The sequence below is a fragment of the Trematomus bernacchii genome, unplaced genomic scaffold (assembly GCF_902827165.1).
Source record: "Trematomus bernacchii unplaced genomic scaffold, fTreBer1.1, whole genome shotgun sequence".
Classification (NCBI taxonomy): Eukaryota; Metazoa; Chordata; class Actinopteri; order Perciformes; family Nototheniidae; genus Trematomus; species Trematomus bernacchii.
The window spans coordinates 11,231,537-11,248,109 of NW_022987727.1; the positions used below are offsets into that span (position 1 = coordinate 11,231,537).

A 16,573-nucleotide genomic window follows, 5' to 3' on the forward strand; every position below is an offset into this window, starting at 1 on the left:
GAGACGCTGTTCTTGGGATGGGAGGACTGGGACAGGGGAAGAGAAGCAAGAAGAAAGAAGCAATGAAGGAGAGTGCAGAGATGTATTGAGTGGTATCGTCTGCTCAAAAACAGATAGAAATTAGTGCCTAGGAAAGTTTGGGTGAAACAAAGAAGAGAGGGGGTGGAGGCAAAATCCACATGTGAGTGCAGCAAGTTGGAAAGAGAGGTAAAAGTGTGTGGAGAAGGGAGGAAGGGAAACAGCAAGAGCATGCAGAGTGTATCCTTCCCTCTGTCCCCGTAGCAAGAGCCAGGAAAAGGGGAAGGTCCTCCCTGTCCTCTCTCTGCAGCTGACAAAAACATCTGCCCAGAAGCCCGGGGCCGGACAGAGCGGGAGAGAGGACAGAAGAGAGGAGGAGGTTAAAAAAAAAAAAAAGGTCCAGCGGCCAGGAGCCGGTCACCTATATGGGTTGCGTCCTGAGTTCGGACTGGTGTGGGGAGGAAGAGGTGCAACCAGTGTTGGCTGTTGGCAGGAACCCATCTCTGAAGAGAAGGAGTCTGGAGAGGAGTGAGAGCGCCAGGATGAGGCTGACAAAGGTCAGTGTGCACGCAGTGTTTACATGAGTGTGTGGTGACATTTTAAATAAACATGGTCCCTGTAATGGGGCAGGAATCTGTTGATATGCACGTGCACGGTGACTGTGATTGCAGTTAATATGACGCAGGTTGCAATTTCTTGGCTGAGTGAGAATACGTTATTTGGGATTATATGTAAGATTTATGCACAATAATACACAATGACTATATTTAATTTAGGCCTATATATTATTGGCATGATTTATTTTATTATAGAGCCCTTTGCTATTCCGGGTTTTCCACATATAATAATAATAGCTTCATAAACCCATTTTCCAAAAGACTATCTTGAGTATGATGATGAAAAATGCCATGACCTTTGTTGTGATTGGATTAAAGTACTGGCATCTGTTTTGAACATTATTTTGGCTATTATCTAACAGAACAGCTTCATAAATAAATCCCAATAAAAAGCCACATTTTGTCAAAGTCAAAGTTATGATACTGGAAAACTAGAGGAAAAATTGGCTTTGTGTTTATTGCATGTCTTCCACGTGAAATATAATTGCACTGACCGTGTATGCATATCATTTATATGTCTATTAGATACTAAATATCAGATTTTTCTTCTTGCAGTCTTTGACACGCAGAAATGTTCTTATTATACTCAATAAAGTCTATGGGAACATGGAACTTAATTTAAAGTCACAAAAGAAGACATTTATAGTATGCTAAGAAAAATGATAAATCTGCATTCTGGGAACAACGAAATTAAATTGTCCTTGTAGTCTGTTTACAGGTGTTGTAGAGTGCAACTGAACATGTGAAAAAAAGTAATTGGATACAGACACAGCTGTGTGAAATATGAACAATTTCCTTGAGTGATGTCACTTGACTCAGTGTTGGATGGGTCTGTTGACTTCAAGTTTGAAATAAATTGGGGTTGGGAAGTTAGCCCTGAGGCTAGCAGCTCAAAACTTTGTTTGACACTGCTGGCACCCAGAACTCAGACTGAACCGTTGAGACGCAAGTTGGGTAGTGTAGGGACCAGGTATGGACAGGGGAAAAGAACAAAAAAAAACACAATATGTCGGATTCTGTGGCATCAATATTTTATACTTTTCTGAAACTGTCAGTTCTTAATCCGCCAATGTTTTGCCAAAAAATGTAATACCATATTGATGAATTCTCATTGAACGTTTGATTATTCAGCATAATTCAGAAGTCAAAACAACAGAAGAGCATATTTAAAATGTATTTTTGGTTGATCCAAAGAGATTTCCAAGCTTGATTAGAATTGAGTAAAGCCACTGGTCATGTTATATTTTTAATACCTGATGGGAAATTCCCTTTTCCTGCCCTCAGGTCAAAGGTCAGCATTAGCTTAGGATCATGTGGTCAGTCAATTTCAGATCCACGTGTGATAGAAAAGTGCCACCCAAAAATAATCCTTTCCTTAAATTTGATCAAATTCCAATGTGATATTAGTGTTATTCCGCTCTCATGACATGTGTAGGAGATCTGAAGAAACTTGAAGAAGTGATTGTTTATATTCTCACAAGGAGCGCGTGTGTCTTATTTGGCCCTTGATTTGAAAGATGATGTGGATGACGATGGCTTCTCCGAGCTGCTGGCACATCTGTGCAGAGACAATGGCAGTGTTGTGAAGACCACAGCACTGCTGGGGAATTACCATCATGTAAACAGAGGCAGGCTAGCTAGCTTGTCTTAACCCTCCTATTGTCTTCGTTTATTACTTTGGTGTTCGCGGTCAAATTTGACCGGTCCTGTTTTAACTGCTATTACATTAACACAAAAACCATTAATCATCACCAAATGTCATTGAACACCCTTTCAAACTGTAAATATTGTATCAGACTACTGGTATACATGAAAAACTGCAGTAAATATACAAAGAATAGACACTGAACATGTATTGCGTGTGCCAGGTGTGATCCATGTGGGGGGATGGGCACATAAGAGCGGGAAATGTGTCAAATTGTTCTGTGTGTGTGTGTGTGTTTGTGAGTGCCAGGTGTGATTCACATGGGGGGAATGGGCACATACGGGGGGGTAACACATCTAGAGTATGTGTGTGTGTGTGGGTGTTTGTGTGTGTGTTTTATCTGATCCGGATGGTTACTAATTCCTTTTCTTTTTGGCGGTCATTTTTGACCGGGAACACCATGGGTGTTACAAAGTTGACTAAATCATCCAAAATTCAATGAAAGTGGTGATCAGCAATTTTATATGTTCAAATGTCTACTGTGAAGGATATCATAAAGCCTTAATGCAATCGAATGTAAAACAAAAAAGTTATGATTGATGAAAGTAGTAAATCGGTCAGATTTGACCCGAAGACAACAGGAGGGTTAAGCTGCTATTAGCCATCAAGAGAACATTGAGGACTTGTGTCCAAGAGTTTACATCACATTTGATTACATACAGCTTTTAGTCTCTGTTGCTTTTTTATCCAGATGTGAGAGTGTTTGTGTTCATTTTTCTAAATGTGCATGTCTTGCATCTGGGCTTGTGTGTGTGTGTGTGTGTGTGGTTGTGTGTGCATGCTTGGTTGCACCACAGTCCCAGTGGCTCAGTATCACATGTTGAACAGCGTGGGAATGAGGAGCCCTCTGGACCACGTCATCCTGACCCCAAACAGGATTGTGGGAACCAGTTAGATCCCACTCATTATCCTAAATGTCCCATCTATTTATGGTCATACTTTAATTTACTTGTTTATCCTTTCTTGTTTTGATAATTTCATGCTTTTTTCTATGGGCCCATTGACAATCGTAGGTGTTGGAAGATACAGCTATAAGTGAGAACTTGACCAGAATGTGGCTTGGCTTTAATTTGTTTTAACCCGTGCATAAACCACACACATACCCAGTCAGATTCATGCCAAGTACTTACTGGAAACACTTGGCACAGATAATGATGTTCCACATGTTGTTCACATTGCATAAAGTACTGGGTGTTATGTCAGGAACAGGGAAAGAGGATGTTTTTATCACATGTGTTTTTCAGAATCATTTTGAGATATTTTTCCAAAATGTCATGCAGTATATTAACTGTTTCTTTACCTACTTAAATGAACATATTTGCTTCAGTTTTCAGGGTGTGGTCAAAACACATCCTTCATTTAGTCAGGAATGGTTTTGTGATTATTGGGGTTATTTTTTTAATAATAAAACTTGTAGCTAACTACTGGATTAGCCTAAACTTGGGAATTCACTTTACTGCCTCGCTGCCAAATGTTTCTTGAGAGTTGTTGATAGAGAGTAGCTGAGCAATAAATACTCTAGTCTTCTGGAACGGGTCTGACCGCTTCCGAGAGTAAGAACAAAACATGGAGAAGCGGCGTTTAGCTATTATGCCCCCACAATCGGGAACAAACTGCCTGAATCATGCACGTCCGCAGAAACCCTTACTATTTTCAAATCGAGACTGAAAACATATATTTTTGCCGCTGCTTTTAATTGAACTGCTTTTAATTGAACTGCTCATATTCACACTGCAGTTTGCTTTTTATTCATGTATTGTATAACTGTTGTGTTTATCTTATTATCTTTGCCTTTTAAATGCCTGTTGTAAAATGCCATTATATAATGTGTTTTTACTGTATTTATTCTTAAATGTCTTTTATTTTGTAAAGCACTTTGAATTGTCACATACTGAAAGGTGCTATATAAATAAACTTGCCTTGCCTTGCCTTGCCTCCTTAAAATGGATTCCTCAAATAAACAGAGTCTGATGGACATACAAAAAAGTTCATATGGTTCTCTCTTACAATTAAAAAAAAAAAAAGAGCACAAACCCTGCAGAATGATGTTGAATTAATGTGAAATAAATCAGAGTAGACAAGCCTCAGGCACAAGTAATGAAACTGCCAACTTGGGGTTCTGTTGTAAACATATTTTTTCTGATCTGTCCAATTTTGTGATCTTTAAGACCAGAGTTGGGTGTAACGCGTTACAAAGTAACGCGTTACTATCATTGCCCCGACACGCGTTACTTCGTTACTTTTATAAAATCACACTGACAGACAAGAGGGGTTTCCGCCGCAGGTTTATATGTACGTAATCTGCGCGACTTGCGTCCACATCTCCACGTGCAGTGCTGCATAAACATGGCTGAGTCAGCGATAACTTTCGAGGGGCGGGCCGGCCCTGCGAGTAAAGTAACGAGTAAAGTAACGAGTAAAGTAACGAGTAAAGTAACGAGTAAAGTAACGAGTAAAGTAACGAGTTACTTTATGTAGAGAGTAACGAAGTAGTGTAATATATTACTTTTTTTTAGTAATGACCCCATCTCTTTTTAAGACCTACTGTTATCTGAAAGAAAAGACATCACCAAGATCTACATGTGTTGCTATTCTGGTGAAGCTTCAGAAATTCGATTCCAATCTTTTCGCGAAACAAACAATCAATTGTGCTTCTTTCGGCTTCTGTCCAAGGACTGTGTTTTTCCTTAATGTTGTCCTCTATAGCACTCTGCTGCTATCAGCATGGATTCTGCTCAGCCAATCCGATTTGCAAAAGTGTCATTTCATGTGGGGTGTTTTTGCAGTTGCAACATTTTAAAGTAAATCTGTCCAAAATATGTATTTGGGTTTGGAGTATATTGTGGGACTGTTTGATTGCCAAAGTAATGCTTTGTGGCCACCAGTCTGAACAAAGCTTTAGTCCTTAATTAAGGGGTAATATATAGATCTCTGTAGTGGCATCCAAGGTTTCCTTTTGCCACTATAGAGCGGGGTTGACGACACGCAATCCAAAGCAATAAGCAGCCGAAGGTTTTCAGTCAAAAAATGTAATTTATTAAAAAAAAGTATTGACTTAAATAGTCTCAAAATAACAAATCTAACTCAATATTTCGGCGATATACTTTCCTATATAAACTATACTTTGCAGTCCAATTTGCAACACTAATTTCGGTTTACAATTTTCGGTCGAAAAACTGTTCCGCTCCCCGTCTCATCAGGTCTCAGAGCACCGCGGCTGTCCTCAATTACCTCACTTAAAGTGGACCTATCATGCTATATTATAATAATATAGTGTAGGACCATACCTATATAAGGCATATTTATACTTTTCTTTTTTCAAAATACCAAACAGATCATGCATTTTAGCCATGCCTCATTTCGCTCAATTTGCACTTTTTTAGCCCTGTTTTTGCAAGGGCTGATTCTGTGAGAACAGCACCATCTACTGGCCTGGCATATGTACTACAGCGTCTCCAGCGCTTTCGAACGGCAATGGTCGTGGCTGTCTCCTCCTGATTGTTGGAGTTGGCCCAATAGCCGTAGCGCCACCATCCTGACGTCAGGACAGTGTTCAAATCTGGATCAGTTTTTATCAGATCCGTTGCAGCCCCTTTTTTAGAGATTTGGGTATGGAGGAAAATAGAGAGGGTTGTGTTTTCTGACACTTGGTGAGTTCCCTGGAACACCGGGGACACATATTGTATAAAAGACGTACAATAGTGCATTTTGCATGATAGGTCCCCTTTAAATAAACACCGGAAGGTACAAGGAAACAGATCATATTCACGATTTAAAATAAACAATCATTTCATCAAAAGATATTCACCATGGCAATATAAATCATTTTCCATCATTAATTCATTTATCAAATTATGAATCTAAATAATAACTTTGACTTCATTGTGGCTCTAACAATCTCTTTATCTGTAATGTAATATTTCTCAATTCCTATCTCTACAGTTTCAAAACGTAGTTTTGCCCAGCGACATAGTCATTTTCCAATTATTGTACTCTAGAAAGTCGAGTTTATTCTCTTTCAAGCTGCTTTTAGTCACCACAGTGGATGCAAATTTCAATTTGTTATCCAACTAGCTTTGCTTATTTTTGTGATTGTTGTGGAGTGCAGAAATACATAGAGGGCAGGCGTTGTGACAGCGGTTTTGTATGTATTTGTCTTGCTTCCCTGTAATTTCTCATGAGCAACAAAGTTTATATTGGCCGTGACCAATACTGAAGCCTTGAGCCACAGGCATTCACTAGAAACACACTTCCAAAACAGGAAGGAACACTGACGGGCTGGGGTTAAATATAGACCCCCCCTAGAACATCCAGAATAAAACAAAGAAGGGTAGAATAGACATCTACGTAATTCTCACACTCCTACACGTAAGAAAAAAGATGAATTACTATGTAAACCCCAGTCTGGGGATGTGGCTGACTAGATTCCTGTGGCTTTAAAACAATGATCCGTCCCAAACTCAGCAGGATTCGAATTATTGTCGCTGTGTTTCTAGCGGGCACAAAGATGAAAGTTGAACAAGGGAAAAAGGAAATACATAAACCATTTCCTCCCACAGTTAGTCCGCAAAACCCCCCCATCAAATCCCAGCACCGCCCTTAAAAGAAACACCCCAAAGCAATATGCACTCAAAAATGTCTAACATTTGCCCAAGTTTTGACATAGGTCTCTGGGTTCGAACAGCATAACTGGCTAATGGCTAATGGAAAGGACTTTATTTAACTCATCGGCACAATAAATGTGAACATGTGCTCGAGGGGTCATCAGTATCTTTGTGTCCCACCCACGGCTTTCTCGCGCTTTCGCTCCTTCAACAGCTGCACCTTATCAGCCTTTGGCGTACTGCTGTCTTACACAATCCTTCGTCAAGCAACTCAGCCCCCTTTTCTAGCCTCCTCCTCCTCCTCTTCCCCTCATTTCCTCTTGGCCCTGGTTCCAACTCTGTCCCCCTCTTTCTCATTTACCTCCAAGCATGATCCAAGTCCTTCCACCTCCTCCGATCTCTAAATCCTCCGTTCTATAAGGACTAGAACACCTGGAATTCGTGCAATATTTCAAGAAGTATACCAATCCCAAACACCTTGCATTGGGTGAGGTAATTCAGAGTTTTTGTAGGTACAAAGAAAAATTGTCTCAGGATTCATGCCATATGTTTGCAAAAGCGTGCCCCCTTTTTCTCCATCCCTTCCAACACAACCCTCCCCCACTTTACTCAACCCCTCATTCCAATCCCAAGACCAGCTTCCTGTCTCTCAGGGTCCCTCAGTATTACGTCTTGTATTGCATGTGGTCTCCCTGCACCTCCCAATTACCTTTCTCCCCACCTTACTACTTTGTTCTCCACCTCTTAATCCATCTCTACTCAATCCACAAGAAAGGGAGCTGAACATTCCACAAACAATTAAACTCCCCAAGAACCACCCAATCCATCAACTTTTTTTTCAGTCAAAGCAGGAAATTCTTGGGTTATGAGAGAAAGGAATGGAGTGCATTACTGCACGTGTTGTTTGGAGGGTTTACTGAAGAAGTTTCACACTGATTGGCGGGGATATACTGTACCTGGATGCCAATCTAACACATATGGAAGTGACTAAGAGATTTAAGGCTGCAGACAGAAATAATGCTCGATGCATTAGGAGTCTGAGGCTGGGGAATAATACTGGCTAACGATGTAAGACGGGCAACTGGAAAGGAATGAACCTCTGTGCACACATGGGCATATACATATAATCACAACCATAAGCATGTGCAGATTTCTGGGCAAGGGGTCAGAGATTTATATCGCCATGTTTGATGTAAGGAATGTTTTTGCTTGTTACGATTGTAGAGCTCTTAAAAACATGCAAAAAATGCTTTCTTCATGTAATTTCCAACACTTCAGCAACATTCACTGTACCAAAAGGTGAGTTAATCTCTGTATTGAGGAATACAATAATAATCAAGTGACATTTTACTTGGTGCATTGCTTTTATTTCACCACTAGGCGCTGCTACTAACACAGTAGTTGCTACTCAGCAGCAGTGTTAATGCAGATGTTAAAGAAGGCACATCTGTTTGAGTGGGTTGGGGGTATATTGTGAGTAAACATGGGTACTGACCACACATGACGACCCAAGAGAGCAACTTTTGAGCAGTGATTTGTAAATAAGGTAAATGCAGATGATACTTTAGCAGTTAGCAGTGGGGTGCATGGAGAAATATATAGTATTTTTAAGAATAATATAGTCTGATATTTGCTGTGATGGGATAAGTGCACACTTCTTTTACTTCGGTAAAAACAGCAATAAGGTGGTGTAGGTTGAGGTGTAAGGTGGTGTAGAAAAACAACAAGACTGTAAGTAAGTACAAACATATAAACATCAAAATACTATTTTATTTTATATATTACTTAAAATAATGCTGGGTACAGTAGCTTGTCAATCCCCACCCCACGAAAAAAACAAGCTTTATTGAAATATCAATATTTATTTATTGTTAGATTTGGTATTGTTAATCTGAATCTGCTTAGTAACTAAAGCTTTAAGATCTGAAAAAAAAGACAAAAAGCGCTGAAAAAAATCACAATAAAAATATCCCCTCATTATATTTATGATATCATACTTTAAAATCAACACAAATGAAAACATGTAGAACAGGATGGAGTGGCATTAAAGAGCTAATTGTGTAGGAACGCAAGAAGAAAAAGAGTTGAGCATTTAAATACTTTCTGTTCAGTCAACATTAATTTCATACGATATTTAATTACACACATGTCTGTTAATTAGGTACTTACTGATGTACAGTATATTGAGGAGGAGAGAAGGAGGCCCAGAGCCACCCTCTGCAAAGGGGGCCCATAATTAAATATGCCTTCTTTGTATTTAGAAGATATTTAACCTGTCTCTGTGTGTGTGTGTCTGTGTGTGTGTGTGTGTGTGTGTGTGTGTGTGTGTGTGTGTGTGTGTGTGTGTGTGTGTGTGTGTGTGTGTGTGTGTGTGTGTGTTTGTTTACATGCTAAGATTTTACGCCTCTTCTACTATTTTTTAACAAAGTCACACCCAGATCCACCCACAATACCAACCTTTTTCCTCTCAAGTGCCATTTCAATTTTTACAACATCCTCCGAGGGCCGTACAAATGATTGAACTCAACCTCTGCTTAAAAAAACTAAAATCACAGCCCATTCATTTTGCCTTTCTTTCATGCTTTACAAAGAAAAAGCAACCTCTTAATCCAGATATCTTACCATGACTCACATGCATGTGCACGGTTGTGGCATGACCACCCAAACAGAAAGATATGGACACAAGATGTGTGCAAATGTATTTAGTTCAGGCACTCGCTTGTTTAATTATTTTGCAGTCTAGATTTCTTTAATTTTTTTTTTGTGTGTGTTTATAAATTTCCTCAAGGGCCGTATCAAATGGTCTCTCGGACCGTATACGGCCTGGAGGCCGGAGGTTCCCCACCCCTGCACTATACCATCATTTTGATCTTGTTATGAATGACAGAGCTGATTCTGTGGTTATCTAATTAAAGATGTTTACATTTAAACCAATTTCCAACTACTCTAAAGACCCTAACATTACACAATCCCATCACAAATGTATTTCAGAAGCTGTAAAGTAAATAATATGTGATTTTAAAAAAAGCTATGAAACGTTTTATAGCACAATCTGACTTTATTCCTAGGGATATTAGAGCGTTTAATTCAGCCAATCACAATCGAGTATCTCTACGCTCCCCTCCAGAAACCGACCAATCAGGGGGGTGTAATCCAGTAATAGTCCACACATGCTTCCAGCCTCCGTGTGGCTCCGCCCCTCGCAGCCCCTGTACGAAGGGTGGACCGGGGCAAAGAAAATAAAGTTACCTCAGTGGCAGGACATGTTACTGATGGTGTTCTCTGAGAATGAGAGGCAGCCTTTAAACCAGGGAATATGATTAGCGGGAAAATGAACAAGGTAAGACCCCAACCTCTTTTGCCTGGAAAGAGTATTTTGCGGTTACTTAAATCCGTTTTTGCAGTTTGGATTAAGAATTTGTGCACATATGATGCTGAGTTTTCATGGGTTGGCTGTGCAGGGGCGCCATAACTTAAAAAGCATGCTACCTACTGTATTGCCTGTATGAGTTTTCTTATGAGTTATTGCCCAACTTTTACAGACTTAATAATGATGTTTAACACTGTAGTTATGCGACTAAAAGAGGGGCTTGTTCTGTGAGAAGTTTCTAGCAGCGTCGCACTTAATTAAAAGTGACATAAAATGTTCTGAATAGAGTCATATGATGCACTAAGCAGCCCCCCCCCCCCCCCCCCCCCCCCCCCCACTGTTACTGCGTCAGCCCCGTCAGCTACTGTTAATGTCGCCAAGTCATGTTAGAGAGGGGGAGCATGTTTCTCACGAGGGTAGTGTTTTACAATAAGATTATTACATAATTCCATGTTAAAACGTATTCATAAGTAGGCTATAAATATACAGTATTTGTAATATGTTTTATTAAATTCAGTATGATTTAGTAAAAATGTGTCGATGAGTTAGGGATGGTTTCTATTTCCTTTACATTTCTTTCTAGGTCAAAGGCTAAATAGTCCAAATTCAAGGACAAAAGCTGTCACTCACTCGGCTTTAGCTAATTTGTCTTACCCATCACTCGCAGAGTAATACTTCTGTTGTCAGCTGAAGACATATGTGATGCCAAGAATTGCAATTTGGTCAAAAGCTAGTGCCATGAAGAAGATTAGGCATGAGCTACACCTCAAACCATTTGTTTCTCCCAGCCTTGTCAGATTGTGATGACAAGCTTTGGTGTGTGTATGTGTGTGTATGTGCAGGTGTGTGTGTGTGTGTGTGTTCAAAAGCCAAAGTTGTATAGGTTGCTGTAATTAGAGATATGCCAAGTATCGTATGCATGATCAAACTTGGTGTTGGACCACTCTTTAAGAAGACTAGAGAAAATATATTGGGGTGGATATTTTTCCAAACAGTCACAAAATAATGTAGAAAGGACACACTGTCTGTCTGTCTGTCTGTCTGTCTGTCTGTCTGTCTGTCTGTCTGTCTGTGTGTGTGTGTGTGTGTGTGTGTGTGTGTGTGTGTGTGTGTGTGTGTGTGTGTGTGTGTGTGTGTGTGTGTGTGTGCCTACACTGATTAATAGCCATTGCGTGGTTCATACATCCGACCATTACAGTAGTGTTGGCTCCATATCATGGTATCATAGTTCCTATCCTGCTTTGGGACATGAGGAAAAAAAGCTGTGCATTAACAACAAGATAACATTGTCCAACCTCTCCAACCTTTCCTTTGCTGATAACAGTGGTCATTAGCAGTTTTTCTCCGAGGTGAAACATATGTAATGTAGATAGGCGACGGTAAGCCGACGTTTTGATCAGATAGGAAAAAGAGATTGTAATTTTAAAACATTTTTGTCTGGGAAAACCTGGCAAAAAACAAACAAAACATGCACACTAGTATTCTATTATTCCAAAAAAGGACAGTATTCCAAATTTGATACGGGTCATGTAAACAGCATATTCGGTTTGGATATATCGAACAAGGCTCTGTTCCAAAAGTAGTGATATATTACGGTGGCCCGGAAGTGCAAGACACCACAGCATTTCACAAAACACCACAGCATTTCACAAAACACAACAGCATTTCAGAAAACACCGCAGCATTTCAGAAAACGCTACAGCATTTCAGAAAACGCAACAGCATTTCAGAAAACGCTACACCATTTCAGAAAACACCACAGCATTTCAGAAAACACCACAGCATATCACAAAACGCCGCAGCATTTCACAAAACGCCGCAGCATTTCACAAAACACAACAGCATTTCACAAAACGCCGCAGCATTTCACAAAACGCCGCAGCATTTCACAAAACACAACAGCATTTCAGAAAACACCACAGCATTTCACATTGGACGGAAAGGGTATTCCTTTAGGGAGAACACTTCTTGTTTGTGATTGGACAGAGCCAGCCAGAGAAGCACTGCTGTGATTGGTTGTTTTTGCTGCCAGTCAAGAAATGACGCTTCGTGATTGGTCAGCACCCGAGCGCAACATGTCCCAACACATCAACCGTTAGCTGTTAGCACACACTCAGAGCTCACAGCTCCTCATATCTGTTCAGAAACTGGACAAAAGTTAAACAAGTACAAACCACAGACTGTCTATGTCATGGCGAATACAGTCGCTGCTTTATTTATGTCTGTATGACGTTGTTGTGAGTGTGGACGGAGCAGCTACAGGTTAGTTTAGCCTGATCGATCCGCCCCCTCTCCAGCACGTCTTGTTTGAATGACAGGAGTAAACACTGACAGCTGCGGTGAAACTCGACAACAAAATGAACATATTGACCATGATTTAATTGTAATACACGTTTCAAAGTGATGCCGAAGTAACTACATACTGATACCGGTTAGTAAAAACCATGAATTAATGCTTTGACAAGTCTGCAGACAAGACGGCAGGCGAAAAGCTTTTAAAATGCGTGTTTTCTGAATGGAATCGGATCCATCAGGCTGAACTAACCTGTAGCTGCTCCGTCCACACTCACAACAACGTCATACAGACATAAATAAAGCAGCGACTGCATTCGCCATGACATATACAGTCTATGGTTCAGTCACACACTGAAACTCCGCCATTGGTGAAAAATAATATTTTTTGGACAGTTGCATGTTTGTGGAAGAATCTTTTTCATTCGCCATGTAAGGTAATTTGTGGGAATATTGTCTTTCAGTATAAGGACAAAAGATTATATTTTGTGTGTGTTAGCGTAGTCAGTGTTGCCTTCCAGAAAGTCAGTGATGTTCTCCACTGGAGATGCTCTCTAAGCAGTACAGTACTGTTGTTGTACTCAGTGTACAGTAGGTATTCTATATTTGTAATGATTGGGTGTAACTGAGAGGTTTGATGGTCCATGATGGCTGTGTTTACTCGGGACGCCCCCTGTTCACTGCCAGGCCCGAGACACTGAAACAGAGCCTGGCTCACATTCCCTAGTGCCAGATGCAGTAACACTGAAATCTACAGTAGCAGCCATTCACTCCTGCCTGGAAAGTCCTAGAGTTATAAAACAGAATGGATGCCAATGACTTGCTTCTTCTCGGAGCAGTAACAGGTTTCCTTGAAAAACATCTGTCATGGTCTGAGGCTTCAACCTGAACATATCTGGTTCTAACTAACATGCTTAACCATCACTTCATCCCCCTGGATGATGTCATCCACTTACCAAGGCCACTTCATAGAACATTAAGTAACTGTTTGAGGCAAAACAGATGGTACATTTTGCCACTAAATATCAACAACTGCAGGGGGATGGTGATGGTCCCCTTCCTTTTAGGGAGAAAATGCTCCTTAAACCATTACATTTTAGGATTTAAGATGAAGGTGTATGGCTTAGGCAAGTCGCAGTTATGGTAAGGCTAAGGGGGAATGACCATTTTTTAAACATTAGCATTATCAATTAGAAATATAATAAAAGATAATGGTGTTTTTTTAAGTAGATTATGTTTGTGGGCTAGGCACTAAAAAACGTCCATGAGATATTTTCACATATTTGACCAAATATCGCCGTTACCGTGATTTGAATATCACACTAGTTTATATTGCATTTTCACCCCCTAGAAACATCACTGTGTGTTTGTGTGTGTGTTTGTGTTAACAGCAGGAGTCCTAGCAAACGGAAGTGCATCATGCTGACCTCACCTCGGGAACAGGCAGTCTCTGTTCCCTCCACTGCCTGTCCCACCCTTCTGACACACACGTGCACACTCACACACAAATGAATTGACACGTTTATTAACACAAACGCTGGCCTTGATGCCAACAAATGATGCAGGAACCCAGACCCATGAGAAACACTCTCAATGGAGGGTGGGATTTAAGTATACAAGAAAACACTCACCACTGAAAGACTGTGTGTGTTGGAGTGTAACATACTGCGACAAGCTGACATAACAGACTTGTTGCTTGGCTTGTTATCCATTTCTGATGGATAAATAAATGTTTCTGTAAAAAAAAAGGAGTCAGGGGATTTGTATTGAAACTAAGGGTCAATTCTGTGTATTTTCCCATTTATTGATTGTCAATGGGACAACTGTCTTTGCCAGTTTGAAAATAGAAAAAATCTGAGGTTTTAGATAAAGGAAAAACTAGATTAATACTCCTGAATCTTCCTCAAAACTGTATGCAGAAGATTTTAATTGTGGGTAATGCATGTGCTAAGAAGATATGTCCAGTTCTGCTACATCAATCTATTCTGGACTGTCTTTTGTGAGCTCACTTGCAGAACGTTATACTGTAATAGCACAGAACTTTGGAATGGTGCATTGCAGTCAATCCTATTGTGAACAGTATATTAATCATGCAGATCTCCAAGAATAGGTATTTTGGTATCTACATTTTGAATTTCCTATCCATAGATCTTTAACCTTGTTGCATCCTAGCCAAAGCTGTGGTAATATTGCTTAAGCAGAGGCACATTTTTCTATATTCTCTTTGTAAACAGAGGAACATGCATTTGGTTTAGTGCAGGGGTACTCAAATACAAATCTTAAAGGTAAAAAAAAAATGTTTCAATAAGACAAAGGTCCGTTTATTACGGTCATTCAAATTTTTAAACAATTGCAACAAGATTCTTAACACGAGGTTGCAAAAACAAAAATAATCTGTATGCAGCAGTTTTCATTGTTATTGTGTCTGTGCTTGATCCCTCAGAGTCGCAGTGTAAGAGCTGCACAGTTATGAATAAAGGCAGCTGCACCCTCTTTCATTCAGCATTCCCATTATTGCTTTATAAATGTCTTGCCCCCTTGTGTGTCCACTGAGGTTCGTCAGGCCCAACACATCTTCAACAAACTCCCCCTTTGCCTCATCATAAAAACTCACAAACACCAGCAACTGAGCATTGTCAGTGGTGTCAGTGGACTCATCCACAGCTAAGGAAATGCACTGTGCATTTTTTATTCCATCACAAAGCTGATTAATCAAATCACCAGCCAGTATTTATGTTCTTCTGGTTGCTGTGGAATCTGAGAGGGGGATTTGCTTGATTTGACCTGTTATTTCCTCTTTTTGTTTGCCTTCAAACATGGTCTCCATCACTTCAGTCATGCATTCTTTTATACCTCAGTTATTATCCAGTGGAATGCCCTTACCTACTGGCCTAGTTAAATCAAAGTGGTTACTTTTTTTTGGCTGGGCAGTGTAGTTTTACACACCGTCTTATTTGACTTTCTCAGGACTTAAAACAGTTTTTTGGGGGCAGACCCCCACAAAGAAAAATATATATTTACACACGTAAGGTCATCATCTTAACAGTTTTGTATGCTCATCCGTGAGCAGAGCATCAAGTTGACATCTCTATTACAGCTGAATAAAGCGATTACCATTTTGTTCAGCAAAACGCCTCACAAACTTAGTAAGATCTAAAGCTTTAGTGCGTTTTGATTCAATGCTGAGTACAGCCAAACTTGACAGTCTCTTCTCTGTCATTGTAGACCGCAAATACCTCATTCCTTCAGTACTTGGGTGCGAATGCTTCTCGTTTTGCGCTGTCCCGTTCAAATGAAATCTCCGCCAATCATATTTCCACGCTCGCGCCAGGGATGGGGGAGGGGTTACAAGACGTGCATCTTGTGCTGCATTCACTTGCACTCGGACATTAGAGACTTTCTCTCATAAATGTCAGATGAGCCACAACTTTTCTTTCAAAACAAAGCTGCCAACTGGGGTGGCAGCTGGGGTGGCAAAGCCTATTTTTAGGGTGGCAGTTGCCACCCCATGCCACTCCGGTAGGTGAAACTAGGCTACTAGCTACAGTACAGATGCAACTAGATGAGCTGTTAACTCTCGCTCTGACTTTTTTTTTTTTTAAACTCTAGCTCTGATTCAGACAGGTTGAAAGAGACGACACGACACACGCATTTTTCCCACCCGCATTCCGCGAAGACCCGCCCTACTGTGCCTCTGATTCGCAGACTGTTGGTGGGGGGAAAAAACGCTGACGGGATGCTGAATGTGATTGGACCAATGCGTTGACAGACACACACAGACAGTGGAACAGTCGTACATGCAGAGCGCTGTATGCAGTGGACATAGCGGAGAATTTTGACTCGTTGCGTTGTGGCAATGTCTCGCAGATAACAGATAACACAGATAATACATATGAAAAGTATAATTTGCTCAGAGTCCAGAGACAGTTGTGGTTCGGTCCGGATCCGGACCGGAGTCCGGACTTTG

General features: G+C 40.5%; 1 protein-coding gene across 8 annotated transcripts in view; it reads left to right on the forward strand.

The window, feature by feature from the left end:
* Nucleotides 1–16,573, forward strand: part of tns2a (tensin 2a) — a 67,340-nt gene continuing 50,767 nt past the window's right edge. For 7 of the 8 annotated variants that reach the window (XM_034145270.1, XM_034145275.1, XM_034145273.1 and 4 more), the window contains exon 1: nt 1–575. In XM_034145270.1, the coding sequence (XP_034001161.1) occupies nt 444–575 (132 nt within the window). In that variant the 5' untranslated portion in view covers nt 1–443. Of the gene's footprint in view, nt 576–10,182; nt 10,285–16,573 lie in introns of those variants that run through there. The other variant, XM_034145278.1, reaches the window with a different exon arrangement.